General features: G+C 53.5%; 5 protein-coding genes and 1 long non-coding RNA gene across 7 annotated transcripts; 4 read left to right on the forward strand and 2 right to left on the reverse strand.

Annotated features, from left to right (window-relative positions):
• The first annotated feature begins 162 nt into the window (after positions 1–162).
• Positions 163–6509, forward strand: LOC144073466 (synaptotagmin-11-like). The gene is made up of 5 exons (XM_077599307.1): positions 163–462; positions 2663–3078; positions 3391–3849; positions 3932–4052; positions 4692–6509. Exons 1-5 carry the CDS (start codon positions 429–431, stop codon positions 5000–5002), a joined length of 1341 nt encoding a protein of 446 aa, XP_077455433.1. The 5' UTR covers positions 163–428; the 3' UTR covers positions 5003–6509.
• Positions 6510–6928: 419 nt separating this feature from the next.
• Positions 6929–8367, forward strand: tmem242 (transmembrane protein 242). The gene is made up of 4 exons (XM_077598947.1): positions 6929–7092; positions 7380–7480; positions 7562–7699; positions 7779–8367. Exons 1-4 carry the CDS (start codon positions 7020–7022, stop codon positions 7884–7886), a joined length of 420 nt encoding a protein of 139 aa, XP_077455073.1. The 5' UTR covers positions 6929–7019; the 3' UTR covers positions 7887–8367.
• Positions 8368–8674: 307 nt separating this feature from the next.
• LOC144073221 (ectonucleotide pyrophosphatase/phosphodiesterase family member 7) lies at positions 8675–10876 on the reverse strand. The gene is made up of 4 exons (XM_077598887.1): positions 10630–10876; positions 9856–10001; positions 9158–9784; positions 8675–9034 (listed from the first exon to the last, which is right to left on the reverse strand). Exons 1-4 carry the CDS (start codon positions 10874–10876, stop codon positions 8675–8677), a joined length of 1380 nt encoding a protein of 459 aa, XP_077455013.1.
• A 1381-nt stretch (positions 10877–12257) lies between these two features.
• dnase2 (deoxyribonuclease II, lysosomal) lies at positions 12258–15951 on the forward strand. Of its 2 annotated transcripts, none has more exons than XM_077598740.1 (6): positions 12258–12529; positions 12635–12794; positions 13851–13956; positions 14816–14983; positions 15064–15261; positions 15354–15951. In XM_077598740.1, exons 1-6 carry the CDS (start codon positions 12435–12437, stop codon positions 15758–15760), a joined length of 1134 nt encoding a protein of 377 aa, XP_077454866.1. In that variant the 5' UTR covers positions 12258–12434; the 3' UTR covers positions 15761–15951. The 2 variants fall into 2 exon arrangements, with proteins under 2 accessions (XP_077454866.1, XP_077454865.1); XM_077598739.1 differs by having other exon boundaries at positions 12370–12529; positions 13848–13956.
• On the reverse strand, positions 15948–22035 carry rgl2 (ral guanine nucleotide dissociation stimulator-like 2). Its single transcript, XM_077598738.1, has 17 exons — positions 21941–22035; positions 21724–21872; positions 21580–21636; positions 20696–20892; positions 20348–20451; positions 20076–20285; positions 19880–19983; positions 19717–19801; positions 19595–19648; positions 18701–18787; positions 18570–18602; positions 18345–18466; positions 18167–18247; positions 18033–18096; positions 17174–17398; positions 16949–17063; positions 15948–16860 (listed from the first exon to the last, which is right to left on the reverse strand). The coding sequence occupies exons 1-17, from the start codon at positions 22025–22027 to the stop codon at positions 16691–16693; spliced, it is 1944 nt and encodes a 647-aa protein (XP_077454864.1). The 5' UTR covers positions 22028–22035; the 3' UTR covers positions 15948–16690.
• On the forward strand, positions 18922–22192 carry LOC144073146 (uncharacterized). The gene is made up of 2 exons (XR_013300021.1): positions 18922–19190; positions 21576–22192. It is a non-coding gene; the product is annotated as an uncharacterized LOC144073146 (long non-coding RNA).
• The last annotated feature ends 1573 nt before the right edge of the window (positions 22193–23765 follow it).

Raw genomic sequence — 23765 nt, forward strand, 5'->3', positions numbered from 1 at the left:
GATGCCATTGTATTACTTCATCTATAAATGATAATGCATGAATGAAAGAAAAAAAACACTGCAAAGGAAGGAATGATCTGAATGTGGACTGGGTGGAGCTCGCGAGTGAGACGTCCGATGAATCGAGGATCTTGGGAGAAGTCTCAGTGCGCAGACTCGCTGCATCTTTCCAGCATCCGTCAGTCACTCCGTCGAGCTGAGACGAGACGAGTGGAGACGACGCCCGAACCGGAGGCCGAACCGGAGCCCCAAACCGGAGCGAAGTAGGAGGAGGCAGGCAGCTTTCGAGTGTCTGATGTGAAAGGCAGCGAGCGCTGCCTTTTTCCTCTCTCCTTTCTTTCCTTCCTTCCATTTTCCTTCCTTCCTTCCTTCGTCGTCTGGACGCTTCCCGCTCCGCTCTGCTTGGCCCTGCCCTGCCCTGGCACAAAATGGCGGACGTGACAGAGCTTCGAACCTCCTACGGTGAGTGAACGAACCGAGGCTAGGGCCGGCTAGCTGCCTAGCCGCCTAGCCTAACCAAGATGCGGGCTCCGTTTCGCGGCCGCTCTCGCCCGTCAAACGCCAATTCCCGTCAAGGGCCGCCTCCAAGTCTCGTCCGCCCGCGGTACTCTTAGCCTTTTTCCACCTGCCGCGAGCCGCCATTTCGCTTCCATCGCGCTCCACGGCGCTTTGCCCCCCACCCCCTCTATTCATAATTTGACTTCGGCAAATATAGTGTCCAAAATAGCGTTGAAACAAAAGGTCCGAATCAAGGTATCCTCTGTTTTGTGTATTCGGGCATGACGTCACGTCTGTACGCGGTGGTCCCAGTGCGGCCTCGCGGGGGCATGACGTCATTGTTTTCAACACACTGCCTCGTTTGTTCTGGCCGTCTTGGCCATTTGGGGCTCATTCGCGACTCCCAAAGCGATTGACAAAAGGCTCCGCTAAAATTCCACCGACGCCACCGGGCGTCCGTTAGTCCGTGAGTCCGTTTGCTTGGCCGTTCGTTCGCCGCCTGAAATCGGACGGGACGTAGCGCCGTCGACGGCGGCCGACGAATAAATGGCAGATGCTCTGATCGTCACTTGACAAATGCCATTGAATTTTAATGTCGTTGAATTTGAGTGTAAGGCAGACCCAACCAATATGGCCGCCCCGAAGCCATTTCGGACGAACCAAAGCCCTTCTCGTGCTTTGGCCGCCAATCCAAGCGACTTTGTCAATAGATGACGTTACATCCGGGCCGCCCCCTCACCCCCCGCACTTTGAACGGTTCGGACGTCACCTCACGATGGACGTCTTTCGCTGTTAAGGGCGGCGAACGCGACGGTGGTCAAAGCTATTACTATTGACGCGGCGGTGGCCAAAGCGAGAGCGCTCCAGTCGATTGGCCGGAGGAACGGGCGGGTGGGCGGTGCCCAATCGGACCAATTCGGCCACTGACACTTTTTTGTTGTTGAGGATGTCGCAAGGTTGTTGTTTTTTTGTTTTGTTTTGCATTTGACAATCTTGAAGCAAACTCCACTTTTCGCACGTCAACGGTTTAATGTAACAAATCTTTGAACAATCTATTAGGGTGAGGTTACTATTCCATCAGGTTGTGAAATGGACTTCAGCTTTTTAAGGAAACCTCTTCTAGTTTATCACATTATTAGGGTTGCACAGATATAGATTCCAATGCACAGCGGTGTGGTATCAGGTGATCTTCTTCTATACCAGTCTTTTTTTCTTGCAAAATATACAATATATAGACGCTCCCCTACTTACGAACATACGACTTACGAACAACGGTACATACGAATATGTCTGCAAATTGCGTTTATGTCCAAAAATGTTCCTAAGTTCGATTTTGTATTTTTTTCCGAGTAGTGCTTCTTTCCGCCACTAATACCGACGACGCCTGGCGCTGTGAGCGCTCAGCTCACCCAGCGTCTACCTTCTTCTGTCCAATTCGTTGCAATGCGGAAGTGTGTGAACGTATCTCCAGTGCGCAAAGAACCTTTTTCATTTGTATCATTAAATATCTCGTGCATCCATTATTGAATATGGTTGGTGAAAAGCGAAAGGCTTCTATTGAGGGAGGTGCAAGGAAGAGGCAAGCCATTTCATTTGAAACGAGTGGCAACAATAACGAAGCTTGATGCGCGTGAGAAAGTGGTGAGCGTTGCACGGGAATACAACTTGAATCGTTCGACCTTCAGTACCATTTCTAAACATAAAGATGGAGCAGCAGGACCCAAATATTGAACGAATGCAAATCAATTGAATGATGCCATAAAGTGCCACCGCATCATTTAGGATGAAAAAAAGAAGAAAACTGTGCAATCGTCATTAGATAGCTTCTTTCGGCCACTTTCTAGTAAATCTCTCTCTCTCTATACAGTACTGTACATATTCTCTCCATGTTATTATTATTTATTTTTTTCAGTACAAACCAATGTGTGTTACTTATACAAGCCTTAAACATACAAATGCACTTATATAAACCTTAAATATACTTATATAGGCCTTAAACATAAATTATAATACAAAATATAGCACTGAATCAACTTACAAACAAATTCAACTTATGAACAATCGCTCGGAACCTAACTCCTCATTCATAAGTAGGGGAGCGTCTGTAGTTGTTTAAATCGGGTGCCCAATTGACCGAAGCGAGCGTCTGTGGTCTATCCGACAGGCATGTCTCCGGTGCTGGCGGGCTTCGCGGGGGCGGGCGTTCTGGTGGTCCTGCTCCTTGCCGCGCTGGCCCTGTGGTCCTTCTGCCAGCGGCGCTACCTGCGCGCCCAGGGGCGCTACAAGCTGCGCGGCGACCGCTACGGCGACGCCGAGGACCCGCCCTACAAGTTCATCCACATGCTGAAGGGGATCAGTATTTACCCCGAGTCGCTGAGCGGCAGCAAGCGCATCGTGCGCGGCGCCGGCCGGACCCAGCGCGAGGGCGCTCCGGGCATGGTGCTGGTGGACGCCGACAACAACGTGCTGGACGTGCCGCTCCAGGGCGCCCGCCGCGGGCCGGAGCGAGCCCCCGCGCCCCTGCGCCTCCCGGATGCCGGCGAGTCGGCCTCGCCCTCGCCGTCCACGCCCGCCTCCTCGGTAAGCCGCCGGGGACACTTACGGCTTTAGGGCCTGCTTTCACTTTCCATTCCTGCTCGTTTGGGGGGGCGCTTCCTCTTACTTTTGGGTCATTCTGTTTTGGTGTCATTTACAGGTCACTTCCTGTGTACATTTTGTTGTTTTTCGGGCTTCTCTTGGTCACCGTCTATTCATTTTGATGGATTTGGGCCATTTCTGGCTGACTTCCTGTTGTTTTTTTTCGCATTCCTGTTTTGCAAACGCGAGGAGGGCGGAGACTCGGAAAAGTTGGAACGTTTGTTTGTTTTTAATCGACCGATCTGCCCTTGACAGGCCTCCTCGTCAGAGACGGAGGCGGCGGCCTCGGCCCCGATCCCGGTCCCGGTCTCGTCCCCGCCTGACCTGGGCTCCATCAGCCTGATGGTGGACTACAACTTCCCCAAGAAGGCCCTGGTGGTGACGGTGGTGGGGGCGCGGGGTCTGCCCGCCATGGACGAGCAGGGCGGCAGCTCGGACCCCTACGTGAAGATGACGGTCCTGCCCGAGAAGAAGCACCGCGTCAAGACCCGCGTGCTGAGGAAGACGCTGGATCCGCTCTTCGACGAGACCTTCACCTTCTACGGCGTGGCCTACGGCTCGCTGCCCGAGCTGACGCTGCACTTCCTGGTGCTGAGCTTCGACCGCTTCGCCCGCGACGACGTCATCGGCGAGGCCCTGGTGCCGCTGGCCGGCGTGGACCCCGGCGCCGGCCGGGTGCACCTCAGCCGCCCCATCGGCAAGCGCAACGCGCAGGTGAGAGACGAGGCCGTGGCGTCCGCCGTGGGACATGCGTAGCGAGGACGGGAAGTGACTTTTTTGACCACTTTTTTTTCAGTGCGAGAGCCGCGGCGAACTGCTGACGTCGTTGTCCTACCAGCCCGTGTCTCATCGGCTGAGCGTGGTGGTCCTCAAGGCCCGACACCTCCCCAAGATGGACGTCGCCGGACTTTCTGCCAGTGAGTCCCCAAACACAGTGATAGATCTGAAAATACGACTTCAGGAACAGGTTAAGAAAGAGTGAGATCAATTTAATAGGGAATAGGTTTATTACCAGACTGCAGGATGGGGAGAGAGCTCGAACAGCTGTGAACCGCTCACAGTCTGTTGTCCTTGCAACTCTCTCCGAATGAACAGTGGGTCAGTCTTTATATAGGCAAACAGGGTAGAGTATAGTTTCTATGACAACGACCAAACTCTGGGCAAGTTTCTTATGACATCGATGTTTCTATACTTACAAAAACGGATACAATATGAACAAGCAATTGCCAAGCGACTTTGTCATTTTATCTTACACACAGAAGAAAAACAAAAAAAGAAAGGCGCGTGCCAATAGAATCGGGGGAAAGAAACGTGGACCGCCACCTCGGTGAGAAAGACATGGCGGAAAATGGCAATTCAATAACGCTAGCTAGCAAACAGCTAACGGCTTTAACTTCTGTGGGGAGATTTTCGAGTGGGCGGGGCCCAGGCGGGATCTCGATTTCCGTCGCGTTTTCGGGACGGGGGCGAAAGAACGAACGTCGCTCGGCCGCTTCCCGCGTCTAACGCCGTCCCCCCCCCCCCCCCCCCCCCCCCCCCCCCCCATGTCCCGGCAGACCCGTACGTGAAGGTGAACGTGTTCTACGGGCGCAAGCGCATCGCCAAGAAGAAGACGCACGTGAAGAAGTGCACGCTGAACCCGGTGTTCAACGAGTCGTTCATCTACGACATCCCGCCCGAGCTGCTGCCCGACGTCTCGCTGGAGTTCCTGGTGGTGGACTTCGACCGCACGGCCAAGAACCAAGTGGTGGGCCGGCTGCTGCTGGGCTCGCACGGCGCCCCGCCCTCCGGCGCCGCCCACTGGCGGGAGGTCTGCCACAACCCCCGCCGCCAGATCTCCAAGTGGCACGCCCTCGCCGAGTACTGAGTGGAGCACGCCCGGCCCCGCCCCGCCACACCACGCCGCTCACCGCTCCGCCCAGACACCGGCGGCTACGGCGGCAAGATGGCTCTCTGGACAATTCCCACGGCGCCCGCCGGTGAGTTTTGGACGCGACCCGCCCCTTTCGGCCTTTTAGTCCTTCCCGTCCGGCTCCGGCACGCTCTTTCCGACAAATTAGCGTTCCTCGTTGACGGCGCCGGGCGTTTCCGCCCCTTAACGCTCCCGGTCTAAAGGGACGGGACGTCCGCCGCTGTCAACCGTGGACACATTTTGGGTCACTTCCTGCACATTTGGGATGGCTTTCTAATGATTTCAGGGTATTTCTGGGTGACTTCTTTTGAATTGGTCTTCTCCTGTTTTTTTTTAAATGCAAGGAAGGGCTTTCTAGCTAAATTTCCCGAGCGTGACCAAAAAAGGTCCCTGGAGTTGACGCCCAAAAATTGCTATGCCCAGCGTTTTCACCCCGTTCGCTCTTCGGGACAAATGGAGCCAGTCAAAACGGACGACAGATCCATCGCCGTCGGCCGATGAGTTTTGAACTGTGGGTTTGACCCTTTAAGGGTGGCGGAGTGGCACCAGTGTGAGGAAAGTCTCAGGTCCAGACGGTTCCTCCGTTGAGTTTTCTCGCATTCGGACAAAGGGCGTACCGGTAGCCGGACCATTAGCGGCCGGCGCCGGGGTTGCCGGGGTCGGCGGGCTCGCTACTGGTGTAAATACATTCCCGCCTGTGCTCGTCGGTGGCATGAGCGACGTCCTCTACGCTTCCTTTCGTGGCTCCGGGACTTCCTCCTTGACGCGTCGCGGCGCCACTCCTCGGTCGGCCGGCCGGAAGTTCCTCCCCCGTTCCGTATCGACCACGTCGTAACCCCTCGGTCCCACGTCACCTTGTCCGTCGGCGATCGACGCTCTCGGGTCTTTTTTCTTTGTCCGGTTTACACGGTCCGTGGAAAAGTTGAACAAAATGAAGACCACCGGCCCCGCAAACTAACATTGTGAACTTATTCCTTAACTTATCGATGGCGTGCGAGCCGTTTCAAGTGGGAGCGTCGGTGGCAAAATCCGCTAGCGGAACTTCCACTTGAAATGGAATGCCTCTGATGGTGTGGTCACATGGCAGTCATTTTGGTGAATACTATCAAAAAGGCCAAAGTGGCTGTGCATTGTGCGACAATATTTTGCCTGTCGGTAGGTGGCGCTGTCCAAATACCCCCAGCCCCTCTTCCCTTGAAAAGCACAGCGCGGCGTCCATTCTGTGCGGCCGACGATCTCAGTATATATATAGTACGTAGTTGGAGTGAGCCGAGCGGACCACGCCCCCAAGGCCAACCTTCTCACGCGAGACGTCAAACGGAAATGGACGTGTCGATTTTGTATGGATATTATCCCCCCCTGAATGTCCTGAAAGCTTTCCGCGCGATGGAGCGCCCCCTGCTGTACTTCCGAATGTTGCTAACCCTCCTCATTGACGTGCAAATAAAAGAAGTGAGCCTGACGTTTTCTTTCTTTTTTATTTTAAATGACACTCAATCCAACCACTATTGGTTTATAAAGCAAAGCATTTGTGGAGAAGCACCACCAATTTCACCATACGCAGCTGGGTATGATGACAATTAGCCTTTTGTCGAGTCAATGATGATGATAAAGCCTATGTCTGAGTATTATTATTATTTGGAATGCGGTCAAGAATGAGCGAATGACTCTTATTTCGTTTAGGAATACTATCGCTCACTTGAGGTTAGTCTCTGATGCAAGATGGCCGCCAGCGGCCGCTATTTCTTGCAACGAAGCCATCTGATAGCTAAGCAAAAGCTTCTGCCACTGATTTAAGGTAAACATTTTCGCCTTTGTTTGTTTAGAAAGAATCAGCGTAAAGTTCCATTTTATTTTGTTCACTGAAAAATGAGGCGAAAGAGAACAAGATGATGAAAAAGCGTGACGTAATTGGGAACGTATTCCTCGGTCTTGTTCTCGCCCGGTGCACTGAGGCAGACGGACCAACAACATGTCCGCCGCGGAGGATGGGCTGGCCAAAGTGTCTCAAACTGAGGACGAGGACAAACTGCAGCTGATTAAAGGTGAACGTCCCGTTTGTCTGCCATTGACGCAGACAGTCGCTCGAAATGTGGCTACCAGTCCGAAAAGATTGGACGTCCATCGTCGTCACTGACGGCCAATTTCGTTTATGGCTAAAAGTGTTCAAGTCGATTGAACAGTAGGAAACTCAACTCTGGGTCGCAGAAAACGATCTCGTTTTGATTTGGGTGGGGAGGGGGGGAGTCGTGAATGGAAGACGTCGCTCGCGGGCGGTTTTTCAAGGTCACGTGACGTGACGGTGTGCCTCTCGTGTGCTTCCGGCCCACAGGTGCCGTCTTCCTGGCCGCCGCGTCGTCGCTGGGCCTGATCGCGGGCTTCGGCTCCACGCTGGCTCTGGCCAAGAAGAACAACCCGGACTGGTTCAGCAAGGTGACCACGCCAGCCAGACCGGTCCCCGTTTCCAGTCGCCGGCGAGCCATGAACTAAACGCCGGCGCGTTTTCCCACCCAGGGCACGGCGCCGAGGGCGGGGCTCCCCGAGAGCGGCGCCTCGCTGGCCCTGCGGGCCCTGGGACGAGGCTCGGCGTACGCCTGCTGCGGCGTGGGCCTGCTGAGCCTGGCCGTCTGCAAGCTGCTCGGCGTCGGCAGCGTACGTCAGCCGGAGGACGGCCGTCACGTCGGGGAGGCAAAAAAAACGGACTCGTTCACCATCTGGCTTTTGCTTTCAGCTGTCCGACCTGAAACGGAAGGTGGGCCCGTTGTTGCCGCCCATCCCGAGGTCCGACGCGGCCGGATCGGACTCGGCCGACACGGACTCGATCTTCAAGGCCGAGTGACGGGACGGCGTGTGCGGGAGAACTCCACGGACGTCCCATCCGTAGCAACCTGGCGAGAAAGGAGGGCCTTCCGGTGCCGGTGGGCGGCCGTGGACGTCCCATCCCTCCGGAAGTGGCGCTCGCTGTCAAAAAGATGGACGGCGACCTGTGTCGCTCAATGCTGGATTTGCTTAGCACGCGACCGTGGTGAAACGCGTGGACCGCCGTTGACGACGACGACGAACGTCCAATCCATTTGGACCCGCTAGTAGTAGGTCCAAATCCATTTGGATAAGTGATCCGCCATCCCAGTCCCAATGGCTTTCACCTCTATTGCCGTCAATGACAGTGAATGAGTTAAATATAAAGGACAAGGTGAGCGACGCCTAGTGGTGGAAATCGCAAGCTGTTCAAATTCAAAACAAATGGAGGCTTGCTAACCCCAATACACGACTTTGACATCTGTGATTATGACTCAATAAATAGCCAATTATCCCCTAAATTTGATTCCTTTTATTTTTATTGGTGAACTCCCGTAGGTCACTTCCTGATGATTTGGGGTTCCGTCCTGATTATTTTGGGTGACTTCCTGAAATTTGGGGGCGTTTCAGCATCACTTCCTCTTGGTTTTGGGGCTTTCCCAGGTGACACAGAATTGAGGTCATTTCCTGTTGATTTCAATGATCAAAAACAGAGTGAAAATAATGCTCAAAAGTTGATTTAAAATAAAAAAAAATGAAGATGATTTTAACCAGTACCCAATAAAAGGTGAATTGCGAGTCGACGTGAAGGTCTGGCGCTTTATAGCGTCAGGGCGTAGAAGACGACGAATGCCAAGCCCAGGGTGGCCGGCGAGCTCCTTCCCCGTCCTCCTGCCGGACGGAGCAAACGCGGCGGATGACGGCGAGCGCCGGGCCACGGGCGAGCGCTCCTCGGCGGTCCTCACCCGCGCCGACCAGCATGTCGGCTGTCAGCTCCAGCGACCCGTTGTTGGGCTCGGCCCGAATGCCGAGCAAGCGGCACATGAGCGGGTAGATGTGGACGCTGTCGAAGGGCTCGGACACGAAATTCCTCTTGAAGTCGGGTCCGAAGGCCCTGAAGATCATCTTCATGTCCATCTCGCCGTTGTGGAAGCCGTGGTCGCCTTTGTTCACGTACACGATGAATCTCTGGAGGCGGAGGACAAAAGTGGCGCACGGAACTGGCCGCTAGCTCACCGTGTTAGCCACGGCGCACCGAACTAGCGGCTAGCCGTACGACGGTGAAAGCCACCGTCGAATGGGCCCCGTTACCGAGTTGAGGTTGAAGCCGAGGTCGGCCATCACCACCACGGGCGGCAGGCGTCGGCTCCGAGCCAGGTGGAAACTCTGGGGCATGTTCTCCTTGGTGTAGACGGTCAGGTTGGGGGCCATGGCCAGCGCCTCTACCACCTGGGCCTCCTTCCCCGGCCGCGGGGTCAGGATCCCGAAGCCCCCGTAGTCCAGGATTTCAAAGCTGGCCAGCTTGATCAGGTTCAGGTACTTGTTGAGCACGATCTCGTCCACCAGGGGGCGCTTCTTGACGGTGGTCATCCCGTGGTCGGACGTGACGATGACGTTGAGGCGCTCGGAAAGGCCGCGGCGCTCCATCTGCTCCCGCAGGTAGCCCAGCGTGCGATCGATCTGCGCCACGATGACCTTGCGGTCCGGGTGGTCCGGCCCCCGCATGTGGCCCACGTTGTCGGGCTCGCCGTAATACAGGGTGACCAGCCGGAAGTCCTCCTCGGAGAACCAGCTCAGCACCGTGTCGACGTTCTGCCGCCACTCGGTCTCGTTGTCGTCGGGGGGCCCGCCCCCCTCCTCCACGACCGCCCGGTCGACCGCCCGCCCGCCGTAGGTGGCGCCGCCTCCAGGGTAGTAGAAGGAGCCCGCCTTCAGACCCTGTAGGGGAACCGTTAGCCGGCGCGCTAACGCGGGCGGGCGGACCGGGCGCCGCCGCCGCCGCCGCTCACCTGCTTCTGCGCCGTGATCCAGAGCGGCAGGACCCCGTTGTCCCACCACTCGGAGCGCCTCATGGTCTCCTTGTGAGGAACCTTCTGGTTGGTGGTGGCGTTGAACATCATGTTGTGCACCACCTCATGGTCCTCCACCCAGCGGCCTGCGGCACAGCGTGTGGCGTGAGATGGTTTTAGGCTGGGGGTTGGCTGGTTGGCTGGTTGGGTGCAGCTTTTTCTTCCAAGCCATCCAACGAGAAGCCGGAAGCCCAGATTGGACTTGCAGGACACCACATTGGTGGAAAGGTTTCCTCTTATGGGTTGGAACAAAAAGCCGCACCCAACCGCGGCACCTTGTGGAATAGTTTGCGCCACCATTGCTGGCTTAGGCAGAGCTCGCTAGCTAGCTAGCTCATCATGCCAAAACGTTTGAGCTCCAAGTTGGACGACTGGACTGTTGGGTTTATTCTGGGATGTTACTACCGTATTTTCACGACTATAAGGCGCACATAAAAGTCTTGAATTTTCTCCAAAATAGACAGGGCGCCTAATAATCCAGTGCGCGTTATATAGGGACCAATACTAAAATTGTTATCACGATAAACTAAAATGAATCAGTTGCTAGGGTACACCGACTCTACTATTTTCTCGTAGACAAAGTACTGCGCAGTGACTGCTGGGATATGTAGTAGTTCTTTTGTCAATCCACCCAATGGATTGTGGCCTGTATACATCGACATCAATGCAGCTTGACAAAGCATGGAAAGCACCGTTGATGAAAAAAAAAGAAACCTGTAATGGTGGTGAAGTGCGACGGCGAGGTCATGGTGAGCATGGGCGGCGTGATGTATTTGGCCTTGACGCCGTCCAGCGCCATCCTGTCCAGGTGAGGCGTGTCCACGTCCAGGTCGTAGTCCCAACGGAAGCCGTCGAAGGAGATGAGCAGGAGAGCCTTGGCGCCGTGGGCCGCGCGGCCCTTGGGCGCCGCCGCGCCCGCCGCCAAAAGCGTCGCCAGGAGCAGGAGGACGGCGCTCGACATGGCGCCGCGTTTGCTGCGAGTGGCGAGCGGATGAACGGGCGGGCGGACGGACGGACCACCGCCCGGACTTTGGACCGTCTCCGATTAGGATTTACGACGCCGGGCGGACGACCTGACGCGTGGTCGACCGTCCGCGTTATCGGGCCAGCCGATAGCGCCGGATTTGATTCACGCTCATCAATAATTAAGCTGTGACAGCATTATTTATCTTTGTTGAAGCCCGGTGACGAGCGGTCGCGTTCTCGCATTTGGACAGCGTCGGACGTCCGAGCTCAAGGTGACCCAGAAGTGCCCTCAAATGGACAGAAAATGATCCAAACCCAAAGAATTCCACCAAGTGACTGAGCCAAAGTCGCTTGACAGACGGACAGGTCGCCGAATGAATGTTCGTTCAAACAGCGTTTAAAGATTAAATACAAATACTAGTATTTGTTAGTTTAATGATTAAATACAAATACTAGTATTTGTATTTAATCATTAAACGCTGTTTTCGGCTGGATTTGACCCGATTGCTGTCATTTTACGGCTCGGTTCTGCTACATCTGCCCGCCCAAGAGTGCTTATTCCCGGGCTGCCATTGATGGTAGACTAACATTATTTTTACTATAATTTGGACAACGCCGGCGGCAGGCCGGATTAAAAATCCTAATGGGCCGTATATGGCCCGCGGGCCGAGGTTGAAACATTCGCGGGCCGTCTGCGCCACCCAAATGTCTCATTTTACATTTCCCGTGGAATTTAGAACGGGCCGTGAAAAATGAAAAAAGGTCAAAACACTAGCAGCCAGCAGAGGGCGCTTGCTGGGCCAAAACTCCAACGAAGAAGAAGCAGCGGCAGACTGGAAGGCAGCTTTACTTCCGCATTCCCTCGCGTAATCCTTTCAAACCTTTCCAAAATGGTTATATTTTGCCTACACCCAGACAACATTGTTGAATTTGAACACTTTCCAACTTTGAGCGGAGAAAAAACGAGCGAAATCAAGTAGAAATACGACGGAAGTCCTCGAACGGTGGCTTCCATCATGTAGTCTCACAAATGTAATTTTAAAAAAGCGGAAATAAAGTCAATAAAAAGGGGAAGGGAGTCAGTCCATAAGTAAGCGAGATGTGATTTGAGAGCAAAAGAAGACGACAAAGAAGGAGCGTCGTCGTATTTCCAGGCAAGTTGATTTCAACTACGTTTCCTTTTTGTTTTCCAACTAAAACTTGTCACTGACAAAAGTTACTTCTAATACGCTAGGAAGTCATTTACATCATTATTGTGCAATTTTTTTTTTGTGTCGCCGGCTGTTATGGATTGCTATCAAGTCATAAATCGGCTTCTTTGCTATTGCACTTTGCTCAAGCTGCGCATTTTCTTACTGCGTTACTTTGACGTCCACTCTTTGTACCGATCGAAGGAAAAATCTAAACTAATATATAGATATTGAAGCAAATCAAAAGGAATGAAGATGGCATTTGAATGAACGTTGTCCAAAAATGAATGCCAATGGAGATGAAGTCATTAATAAACCTTGATGTGCATCAATAAATAACATTGATTTTGTTGGCGCAATCAGATGTTGTTCCTGTTGCTGCTGATTTCCTGCTCGCCACACGGGGGCGACGCATCCGCGATAAGTTGCTATGACGACCGGGGCGAGCCCACCGACTGGTACTCACCTCATACGTCACGCCACGTCTCGTGACGTAGTAGCCCGCCCTCCAAATCGAGTCCCAAACTTTGACAATGTGCTTATTTGTGTTTTCCTTATTTGAGGTTTTACATGTACAAGCTGCCCAAGAAGAAGCACGTTGCCCAGTCCGGCTTGAAGTACTTTTTCCTGGGCCGGGGCGACGCCGATTGGACGCCGGGGCGCAACGACATCGACGAGCCGGCGGGAGCCCTCGGTGGCACGCTGGAGCAGCTCTACTCCCGGGTAAGCCCGGCTCCCCGATTTTTTTTCTGCTATTTTACATTTTTTGAAAATTCTCCATTTGAATTTGTTTTGAAAATCCATCCAATATCAGTCGTTGACAAGAAATAAGAGAGTACCGTATTTTCACGACTATAAGGCGCACATAAAAGTCTGAAATTTTCTCCAAAATAGACAGGGCGCCTAATAATACAGTGCGCTTTATATATGGACCAATACTAAAATTGTTATCACGATAAAATCAAATGAATCAGTTGATAGGGTACACCAACTCTACTATTTTCCAATAGACAAAGTACTGCGCCGTGACTGCTGGGATATGTAGTAGTTCTTTTGTCAATACACCCAATGTATTGTGTGTAGCCTGTATACATCGATATCAATACAGCTTGCCGTTGGAAAAGTTACGCTAGCTACCAGCTAGCTATTATTGGCGAATGGATTATGGCCGCCTGGATGAACGTATAAAACTCAGTGTTTTTGATGACTAATTTGGACAATTGTTCAATTCAGACACAGAAAAAAGAGGACTTTGATGGATTTTTGGGTGATGACGACGTGAGTAAGTTGTAAAATGGCTAAATAAGGTACAAGCCAACTCAGTTTTGCTTCCGTTGCCTTTTTAAAAACGTGTTTTTAGCGTGTGGGTGTAGCGTGCAAGGACTATATATCCCAGCAGTCACTGCGCACCGGAAACCGGAAATAGGCTGCTTCCGGTAGCCAGCGCTATTGCGGTTAGATATTCATATATAATATATACCATATATGCGTCTAAAAAAACGATGCGTCCTTTGTGTGTTTAAAATAATGAAATAGCACTCGTTACCGACACTGTGGCTAAAAATACCATGCGCCGAATCGTCGTGAAAATACGGTACTATGTTGACAATTCATCATTTATTATAAATCATGGAAATAGGCTCATAAAAGTCAATACGGAAGAAAATGATTCATTAAAAGGAAATGAGACCAAAAAGAAAGAAGTTGAAGAGGCTCAAAAAGAGCATTTTTTTTATCCAGTGTCCCTTTCATATGCGCTTTTTCCTTTTGGGACAGAAGACGGAAGTGGCGTACATCCTTTACAACGACCAGCCACCATCGCCATCGCCACCGCCACCGCCACCGTCGCACTTCCGCCTTCAGCGAGGAAGAGGACACACAAAAGGTTGGCCGGTCCTCATTTCCTGGTCATTTGCGGGTCACTTCCTCTTGCTTTTATGCCAGTCGCAGGTCACTTCGTGTTCCATCGACGGGAGTTGACCGAAAAATCAGGGGCAAAATGCTCCAAAGTCAACTGGCGGGCCGCGGGCGTCCCATCCGTCGGAGGCGGGAGAGATGGCGGGCTGACCCGTCGGGTCGCCGCCCTCCTTCTCATTTCTGACGGATTGGACGCCCTTCGGCGCTAAACTCCGTGTGCGGTCGATTGGTCGCCGGTCTTTTGGTCGCCGGTCTTTTGGTCGCCGTCTTTTGGTCGCCGTCTTTTGGTCGCCGTCTTTTGGTCGCCCCGACCGCGACAACGGGCGACCAAAAGACCGGCGACCAAAAGAAGGTAAAATAACAGTCTACGCATCAATCAAAGCCAACAATGGCCATGAGCAGCTTCACGGAGCCGACATGTGAGTGTAGAAGAGTTTGTATGTACATGGGTTGTCCCTTTAAGAAGCCACGTCAGTTCAGGGTCTTAACAAGTTCGCCAACAAAAACAATCAAAGTCCGGGAAATTTGGAGCTTTTCTTTAGCCTAATCATTACTAGGGCATTTACTATGACTAAATAGTCATTGGCAGTTTGTAATTAGGGAATTTGAGCAACAATTTTAAATGGAAATTATCACTTACCTTCCGGGCGACCAAAAGATCGGCGACCAATCGACCGGCGGCCAATCGACCGTGTACCCTAAACTCAAGCCAAAGGTCTTGATGTGGCGCGCTAATTGCCCACGGCCAGTTAGCTTTCCGCTAACGGCGATCGGGCTTTCCGCCTCCGCCGCCTTGACCGCCAAATGATCAAGGCGGACATTTGTAGGCGTGGTCCTGCTGGACGAGACGCAGGGCTTCTGGCTGATCCACAGCACCCCCCACTTTCCCCTCTCGCCCCGCGCGGCGGGGGCCTTCCACTACCCGGACAGCGGCGTCCCCTTCGGACAGAACTTCCTGTGCGTCACCTTCCCGCTGAAGAGCTTCCAGAGCATCGGTAAACGCCGGCCGCCGAACCCGGGGGCGTTTACGGGGGTCCGGAAGCCGTTGCAAAAACCACCACGTGCCGTTGTTTAGGCGAGCAGCTGCAGATCAACCAGCCCAGCGTGTACGACTGCCAGGTGCCGGCGTCCTTGGCGGCGGCCGTCCCCGCCCTGGCCGCCGCCTGCTACCGCAACGGGACCTGGCGCCCTCCCGCCAACCGCAGCGTGACGCTGACGTCGAAAGGCGGCGCCCCCTTCGTCGGCTTCGCCAAAGGAAGCGCTTTCGACCGAGGTGAGCGAGGCCTCTCGGCGCCCGTCTTTTACTCATTGGGCAGCACGGAAAGTTGAGGGCGGCTCTCAATCGACTACCCCCTTCCCTCGTAGACCTGTACAGCTCGTGGGTGGCCCCCGCCCTGGGGTCGGACCTCCTGGTCCAGTTCTGGATCCACTCGGGCGGCATCCTGCCCTCCTACTGCGGCCCCGGCCCCCAAGTGCTGGACGTCACGCGCGTCTCGCCGGCCGCTTCGCCGGCGTTCAACTGCAGCAAAGACCACTCCAAGTGGGCCGTCAGCCCGGAGGCGGGAAACGCCGGCGCCGGTGGCGGCGGCGGCGGCGGCGGCGGCGGCTGGCTCTGCGTGGGCGACATCAACCGCAACCAGGCCGAGGAGAAGCGAGGCGGCGGCACGCTCTGCCAACGGGACGCCGCCGTCTGGAAAGCCTACCGGAGCGCCGTGCTGGCCTATCGGCCTTGCAAGAAAAGAAAAGGACAACCAATCGGTGGGACAGCGTGAATCCGTGGCCGGCCAATCGCGGGGCACGGGGAGAAAAAGGATATCAAACCCTCGTCACAGAAGTGTGAGGCCGACCAGTGAAGCGCTCTTCCACCCGGCCGGCCTCCGCTAATACAATTGATATCATCTGCAAGAACTTGGAAGAATTGACCAAAAAGTGACAATTGAGCTATAAAAAGAGGCAATGTGGATATGGTATCTTTTTTTTTATTCCTCTTCATCCCAACCACAAAAGACAAAAGTATCATTTAAAAAAAAAAATGGAATAGAAATCCTTCCTAAACCCAAAAGTTAAGGCAACGAAAGGGATGCTGGCAAAAGGCAACTTTTAAGCAGAAAGTCCCCCAAGCAAAACAGAAAGCTAAATCTACAAGTAGAAAAAGCAATATTTTGAACAGCAGCAGCATGTCATCAAAACTCACACAAAAAGCAAAGCCAATGCAAAAAAACAAAAAAAAAAACACCCCAAATCCAAGTAGACTGTGTTAAGAAAAGTCAATAAATAAAACCCATGGACAAAAGTAAATATGAAAATGAATTCTAAAAGAAAAAGAGTAAATATCTCGTGATTTCATTGTCATTTTGAACATTCTCTCCATTTAAAAAAGTGAAGATGCATTATGAATTGGACGTCCAAAGTTGTCGATGGCAGACGATGACTTAAATACGATTTTTCACTTCAGAGTGCGATTGGGCGCCTTATCCAGTGGATTTATGCTTTTAACAAGACAAATTGTTTGCGCCAGACGGCCCATCCCTTTTGGGGCGAGTCCTTTTAGCCAATTGGACGCCTATTCTCGTCAAAGGCGGCCAATGAATACACCTCAAATGCCACGGACGGCAGGTTTTTAAAAAAGGGGGCAAAAAGCCCTCCGACTATCGCCTGCTTTAACATTTGAATTTGGACGACGACGACGACGACGAAGCGTGTCAAAAGAGCATTCCGACCAGTTTCCTCCCCTTGGCCTTGCTTCGCGGGTAGGTGGCCGGGGGGGCGGGGCTCTGCCACGGGGCCTCCTCGCCTTTCCTCCGCAGCACGAAGTCGGCGCTGGACGGCGTCATGGCGTAGAAGACGTTGGCCGCCCACGGGATGGTCAACTCTGAGGACGACGCGGGCGGGGGGACGGTTAGCCAGAGCTTGAGGGGGCGGGGCCCGAGGAGAGGGGGGCGGGGCCGAGCCGAGCGCACCTTTTCCCTGGGGCAAGAGTTGCACCAGCTCGTAGGCCGACGCCTGCGACGGGTCCTGGTTGTGCTTCTCCAGCGCCGAGCGGACGGCCGTCGCCGTCTTGTCGTTGCTCGTCACCTGGGTGCCGACAAATAAAATACAAGGTGCAATTTGCTTTCGTCCCTCCGTCCCCCGGAAGCCAACGAACGTTCCTCCCGCTTCAAGTGTTTTGGACGTCCGCCACTCACCAGGATGCTGCGGTAGAGGTTGCCGTCGTGCAGGTCCATGCGGATCCTGACCACGCGCATGTCGGGTCCCGAAGAGGCGGCGGCGGCGGAGGAGGCCCGCCCGGCGTTCTCGCCGCAGGAGACGGAGCGGCGGTGGCCGCCTTTGGGGGACGGCGGCGCCAGCGACGGTGCCGGCGGGGGCGACGCGTCCACGTCCAAGCACGACACCGACGGTGATCGCATGTGCTGGAAACAAACCGTTTAACCTCCCATTAGAAACCATTTTGAAAATATTGTCTACCCGGTAGACCCCGATTCCGCCTTTGGGCCGCAGTGGGTCCTGGTTTTTGTTCCAACCGATCCAGTGCCGACATTTGAACCAATCAGGTGTCTTCTAAAATAAGTAGCACCTGGCTGCAATCAACGGATTAACTGATTACACTTGCAAAAGGTATCCTCTTGTTGAGTTGGAATGAAAACCTGCACCCCCTGCGGCCCTTTGAGGACCGCTTTGAGACCACTGGATTCTACCGGCTCGGGGCATTGGACTGCCGCCCCCCAGGCTCGCTTCCTGTTGAATTTGGATCATTTCCCGTTGACTTTGGGCCATTGACGAGCCACGCCCTGCTCATTGGCCACATTCCAATGATTCGGGGGCATTCGTGGGTCACTTCCTGTCGACTCAGAGGTCATTTCTTCCTCATGGGTCACCGATTTATGAATTGGGGGGGGCATTTCTAGGTCGCTTCCTGTACGTTTTGGGGACTTTGTGGACTTGATTTTGTCAAAATTTTGAAAAGTAGGATGGGTACGGGGAAACCAACGGGGCTTTTTGTCCCAAAAACAAACGCTAACATTAGCGGCGAAAGGCACAAGTCACCTTGGTGAGTTTGGAGATCAGGCTGTTGACGGGCGACGACGAGTCGCCGCCGCCGGGGGAAACGCTTCGACGGAACACAAAAAAGGGGCGTCAAACTCCATCGTCCGACCGCTCCGTCGGGCGCCCGCACTTACTCGGGACACTGGGTGACCACCACGACGGGCGTGGGCGCCGCCGCTTCGCCAGGCGCTTCGATCTCATTGGACAGCGCGTCACTAAAACAAAGGCACACAAACGTCCAACCTTTAACCTCTGTGAGACGTCCCGTTCATCGTGCTTGCGGAATTGGCCTGGAAAGAGGGTGGGGCTGACCTTTGCTCCTGGCTCAGCGGGGGCACGCTGCGGTACCACAGCAAGAAGGTCCGCTCGGGCACCGAGGTGCAGTTTTTGCACGATGACTGCAGCAGGCGGATTTGCGCCAGGACCTCAAACTCCTGCGTGCAAAAACAGGGGAGGAGGAAGAGGAGGAGGTGGAGGAGCAAGAGGAGCAAGAGGAAGAGGCTCGGCCGGCCCCCGCCTCCGACCGCCGTGGCTCACCCGCCGCCGCTTGTCAAAGTTAACGTAGCCGTTCTGTGGGGGGAAAAAGGGCATGGGGTCAGCCTGACATCGTTGACGCCCGTGCCCGTCCCGGTCCTGGTCCCGCCCCCCTCTCCTCCCCGGCGGCTCACCTCCAGGCGGTCCTTGACGGCGGCGTCCAGCATGGTCAGGTCGGTCAGGAAGAGGCCCAGGTACGGGACGGTACCGCGCGGCGCGCTCTGCCGGCACAAAATGCCACTTCCTCTTCACTCTCAGTCACTTCCTGTTCATTTGGGGGACTCTGGGGACACTTTTTCTATTGTTTTGAAACGTGTGTTGATTTTAGGCCACTTTCGCCTCACTTCCTGTGCATTTCAAGGCATTTCCAGGTGGGTTCCTGCTTGCTTTAGGGAACTTTGGGGTGACTTCTCGTACCGTTTAGATCGGGGGCGAGCCACTCTGGTCCAGGAGGGCGGGCTCCTATCCGCTTTCTTGGCCAATAGGATTTAAATCCCTCCCCTCCCTCACCCCTTGAGCACACCTGAATCAAACAATGCATCAGCTGATGAGGATGATTGGATTCAGGTGTGTTGGTCTGCAAAACTGACTGGATGCCATGAAGGGAGCCCTCCAAGAACAGAGGTGGCTTTACATCATTTTCTATTGACTAACACTCACTTGCTGTACTTTTTGGGCTATTTGGGGAGCACTTTGTGTCACCTCCTGCTCATTTCAGTTCATTTCCGGGGAATTGACCCTGATTTTGGTTCACTTTCTGTTGATTTACCAATTTCGTCATACGCAGTTTCTGGGTATGATGGCAATTAGGCTTTTGTCGAGTCTATGACGATGACGAAGCCTATGTCCGATTATCATTATTATGTTAGTTAGTACGATTATTATTGATTGATTACCGTCCAGTCCATTTGGAGTGACAATTTTACGGTCTTTCTCGGGACAAACAAGTCGGGCAGGGCGGGATACGAGCCATTTTTGGGGGGACAGTCCACTTAGCTGGGGTTTAAAATGAAGGATTTTGGACTTACCCCGACAGCGTGTTTGCGCTGGCGGTCCGGGTTGGCGTACTTGGAGGTGCCCTCCTGGAAAAAGGCTAACAGTTAACGAAATTGGAGCGCAGCGCTAGCGCTAGCCGCCACGCTCACGGCACCTCCTTCAGCAATTCCCGGCTGTACGCGTAGTTGTCCCGCTCCGAGAAGATGTCGCGCAGCTCTTCGTACTTCCGAACGGCCTCCCTGACCGCAAAAAAATCGACAATGCTGCCACTTGATGACCTTTTTTTCTAGTCTAGAGAGAAAGGTCAAAGCGCTGACTTGTCCGTGTCCTGCCAGGTCTTCCTCAGGCGGTGGATGGGGTTGCTCTGCAACGCTGACACGATGGCGTACAGCGAAGAGAAGTTCTTGCGCTCGCGACACGCCTGAAGAAAAAAAAAGAAAAAAGACGGCGTCCGTAAAAGGGGCGTTTCCCCCGCCACGTCTGGCCGAGCCGCCCCGGTCCCGCTCCGCTCGCCTGCGCCACGGCGATCCACTTTTCCAGGAGGCGCGCCGGGGTCAGGCTGGGGCCGCCCGTCAGGCAGGACGCCAGCACGGCGTTGGCCAGACGGTTGAACTGGCGGACGGTGGCTCGCACGGAACCGCAGGCGCCCTCGCGACCTTTCTTGTCGCGCTGAGACCACTGGGAGCCCAGGCAGTGGTACGGAACCAGGCGCACAAACAGATCCTGGCGGGGAGGGAAGGGGAGGAAAGACCGCGAGTGGGCTCCGGGTCCCGCCCAAAACCCACCGTCTCGATGCGGGTCAGCTGCTCGGCGACGGCTTCCGACGGGAACCCCAAGATGGCGCCGGCCTGGAAGCCGCACGCGGGCGGCGGCGGCGGCAGAATCGCATCTGCCGGAAAGAAAAAACATCAGGCAAAAGTCATTTTTACTTCCCGGAACGGACGGTCAGCCGACATCTGAGGCGTCACCGGATGATTCGCCTAAAGACGTTTCGCCGACGGACGTTTGACAGACAGACAGGACGAATCCCGTTTCGGCGAAACCTCCGTTCGGCCGAACGTCCATTCGGCGACATGTCCGTCTGTCAAACGTCCGTCGGCGAAACGTCTTTAGGCGAATCATCCGAGGCCAACCTGGACGAGCGTCGGGCAGCAGCGCCCTCTCGCTGAGCTCCTCGGCCAGGCGCAGGACGGCGGCGCGCAGGCGGGCGGCGGACGCCGGCCGGCCGGGGAGGAGCGGCGCCAGTCTCAGGAGGCGCGACGGCTCCTTCAGGGACCGGAAGTCCTCGGGGTACTCCGACAGCCAGGCGCCGAACACCGAGCACGTGGCGCTGCCGGGCAAAGGTCAGAGGTCAGAGGTCATTTGGGGGTCAAGGTAAGGGAAGAAAAAAATAAAGGGATATGAAGAAAATGCCAGGGTATGTCTGGAACAGGCATTCAATTTTGGTGTCATTAGGTCAAAGGTCAACTTCAATTGGCCATCTTTAACAAGGGCCTGTTTGCTCAGAGTGCTCCTGGAATTTCCATTGTTTAAGCCACATGTGTCAAAGTGGCGGCCCGGGGGCCAAATCTGGCCCGTTGCATCATTTTGTGTGGCCTGGGAAAGTCAATCATGAGTGCCAACTTTCTGTTTAGGATCAAATTCAAATGAAGAGTATAGATGTATATTAAATTTCCTTATTTCCCCCCTTTTAAATCAATCATTATCATTTTTTAATCTATTTTTTTCGGTGTTTTTAGTTCAAAAATCATTTTGTAAAATCTAAAAATATATATATAAAAAATTATAAAATAAACATGGTTTTAGATCTATAAAAAATGGAATATTCAGGGCTTTTAATCCAGTTCTTTTAATCCATTTATAAAAAAAAAAATCTAAATATTCTATCTAAAATGGTCCGGCCCACGTGAAATCAAGTTGACGTTAAAGCGGCCCACCCGCGAACCAACCCGAGTCTGACACCCCTGGTTTAAGCGATACACTTTCACTTTCACTTTGTTCTTTCTGCGGCAGCGACCTGTCAAAGGATTCCCGCCGGTCGCGGCCTTCCTCGTCGCCGGGCGGCCGCTCCAACCTGCCCGGGAAAAAGGCGACGTCGTGAGGAGAGCGGGCGTCGACGGGACCACCCGACCTGACGCTGACCCCCTTCCTTCCTCGCTACCTGTCGCTCAGGACGTCCAAGACTCTCTGCGTGGTGGTGAAGGAACGATAGGTCGCCAGGAAGACGGCCACGTAAGACGGGTCGCCCAAAGCGAAGGCCCACAGGAGATGCAGCGCCAACTTCTCCTCCGTGGCTGCCTTCACGCAATACTGACAGCCGCGGGTGAAACCCCTTCCGTTAGCTTGCGTGGCGGCGGCAGCGGCAGCGGCCATCTTACCGCAGGGGAGGAAGGTGCTTGTTTGAGCACCACCGTGTAGATGATGCCATCTTCTTCCTTCTCTTCTCCTTCCGCCACCGCCGTCATCGTCGTTGTCGTCGACTACACACACACACACACACACACCGCGTCACATGACTATTTTGTGTCCAACAATTTATGGATGAGGAAGTCCTGTTCGTTTCCAATTGCAAAAACACATTCATTCAAAAGAAATTCATTTCATGACCAAATAAAGACACCCAAAAGTGACCAGCATTCAGCCAGTTTCCTCACCGCATCTAACGGACAGTACCATGTGGTCTTCTTCTCGGGGGACGACTCCACCTGAGACGCGAGCGCAAGGTCGCGCGTCACTCGCCCCGTCGAGGGTTAACGGGGGGCGACGGGGGGTGTTTTTCGGCGTGCGCAATGGCCAGGCTCACCCGCGGGGCCTCGTCGCCGGACAGCGTCCGGTAGCCGATGAGCGGGACGGCGCCGGACTCGGAACCCGGCAGGTCGTAGGCGCCCGCTCGCGTGTGGCGCGGCAGCATGCTCCCTCTCCCAGAGTGTGCCGCTTTCTACGGGAAATCAAAAAGGTTGTTTTTATTTTTTGAACTCTCTTGACAGTTACAAAATGACTGTGGCGGCTGTTTTCTCCCTCCTTGGAGAGACCTCCTTGAACTTGAAATTGACGCCATTCCGCCCGGAGCACCCACGGCGTTAGTCGCCGGCGGCCATCTTAAGGCAGGGGCGGGCTCTTTCGCAGTGAACCAAAGGTGAGTCATCTTTTCCACTAAAGTCATCTTTTAAAAAGTCGGTGTTATCTTGACAGATTTTTAAGCAGTTTGCTGCATAAGAAGCTGTCTTAATGTCGCTGGATTTTGGAAAAAAAAGGGGGTTAGGGGGATTAGGTATATATTTATGATTGACTCCATCTCTGACTTTTATAACAAGCCAAGCAGTTTAAAGATGGGTTGAAAATAGATCAATATTATTGATAATCTCATCTCATTTTCTGAACCGCTTCATCCTCATTAGTGTGGGAGGAAACCGGAGTACCCGGAGGAAACCCACGCAGGGAGAACGTGCAAACTCCACACAGGTGGACGTGACCTGGATTCTAACCCATTGACCCCATAGCTGTGAGCCCGACGCGCTAACCACTCGCCCCACCGGGGCCGCCCATTAATGATAATACATAATATTTTTATTGTTAACCCAGTTAAATGCATTTTAAATAGGCAATTGTAGAGTGTATTTAGTGGCCATAACCAGAATATATTTCTGTTTTCATTCATTTTAATGGTATCAATGTTGTTTCTCGTAACCCTTTCTTCAATCCCGACAGTATTCATCAAAATTAAAAAGAAAACAATAAAAACAAGATATGATAAATGCAATAGACTTTGGCTCATACACTGCCATTGACAGTGATAGACATCAAGTCCATTTGAACCGTGAAAGAAAGCTAACTTCGAGTGGTTGTTTGGATTGGATAACTTGATTATCCAATTGTTTCACTGCATTGACGAAAAAAAAGGTATTTTGTGTCAGTCTAATTTGAAAGCGAAAATGCTCTTGAACAGCTTAACCTCGTCAAGGTTTTGAAATGTATATTTTAGCGGTGGCTTAGCCTTAGCACTCGGCTAGCAGTAGTGGGTCTTTTTTCAAAACATTTCGTTGTAGTCTTTGTTTTCGGGTAAATGTTACAGCCCCGAGGCTAAAACGCAACCCGGTTTGTCTTTTCAGCTGGCATTTTATTCTTTTTTTCCGCACAAACAATGGACATTGGAGCCTTTGTCCTCGCCACTCGAGGGACTTCGTGGTGCGTTCAAAGCTCGCA

The sequence above is a fragment of the Stigmatopora argus genome, chromosome 4 (assembly GCF_051989625.1).
Source record: "Stigmatopora argus isolate UIUO_Sarg chromosome 4, RoL_Sarg_1.0, whole genome shotgun sequence".
NCBI classification, from domain to species: domain Eukaryota; kingdom Metazoa; phylum Chordata; class Actinopteri; order Syngnathiformes; family Syngnathidae; genus Stigmatopora; species Stigmatopora argus.

Bases quoted from the DNA above. Each gene is read 5' to 3' on its own strand.
- LOC144073466 (XM_077599307.1), top strand. From the start codon at position 429: ATGGCGGACGTGACAGAGCTTCGAACCTCCTACG. The intron at 3,079-3,390 runs GTAAGCCGCCGG...TGCCCTTGACAG, and splicing joins CGTCCACGCCCGCCTCCTCG to GCCTCCTCGTCAGAGACGGA. The intron at 3,850-3,931 runs GTGAGAGACGAG...CTTTTTTTTCAG, and splicing joins TCGGCAAGCGCAACGCGCAG to TGCGAGAGCCGCGGCGAACT.
- tmem242 (XM_077598947.1), top strand. From the start codon at position 7,020: ATGTCCGCCGCGGAGGATGGGCTGGCCAAAGTGTCTCAAACTGAGGAC. The intron at 7,481-7,561 runs GTGACCACGCCA...TTTCCCACCCAG, and splicing joins ACCCGGACTGGTTCAGCAAG to GGCACGGCGCCGAGGGCGGG. The intron at 7,700-7,778 runs GTACGTCAGCCG...TTTTGCTTTCAG, and splicing joins AGCTGCTCGGCGTCGGCAGC to CTGTCCGACCTGAAACGGAA.
- LOC144073221 (XM_077598887.1), bottom strand. From the start codon at position 10,876: ATGTCGAGCGCCGTCCTCCTGCTCCTGGCGACGCTTTTGGCGGCGGGC. The intron at 10,002-10,629 runs GTTTCTTTTTTT...GCTGTGCCGCAG, and splicing joins GCACTTCACCACCATTACAG to GCCGCTGGGTGGAGGACCAT. The intron at 9,035-9,157 runs GTAACGGGGCCC...CTCCGCCTCCAG, and splicing joins TCGGCTTCAACCTCAACTCG to AGATTCATCGTGTACGTGAA.
- dnase2 (XM_077598739.1), top strand. From the start codon at position 12,435: ATGTTGTTCCTGTTGCTGCTGATTTCCTGCTCGCCACACGGGGGCGAC. The intron at 12,530-12,634 runs GTACTCACCTCA...TCCTTATTTGAG, and splicing joins CGGGGCGAGCCCACCGACTG to GTTTTACATGTACAAGCTGC. The intron at 14,984-15,063 runs GTAAACGCCGGC...GCCGTTGTTTAG, and splicing joins GAAGAGCTTCCAGAGCATCG to GCGAGCAGCTGCAGATCAAC.
- rgl2 (XM_077598738.1), bottom strand. From the start codon at position 22,027: ATGACGGCGGTGGCGGAAGGAGAAGAGAAGGAAGAAGATGGCATCATC. The intron at 21,637-21,723 runs GTAGCGAGGAAG...TTTCCCGGGCAG, and splicing joins TTGGACGTCCTGAGCGACAG to GTTGGAGCGGCCGCCCGGCG. The intron at 19,984-20,075 runs GCGAGCGGAGCG...TTTTTTCTTCAG, and splicing joins AGTGGATCGCCGTGGCGCAG to GCGTGTCGCGAGCGCAAGAA.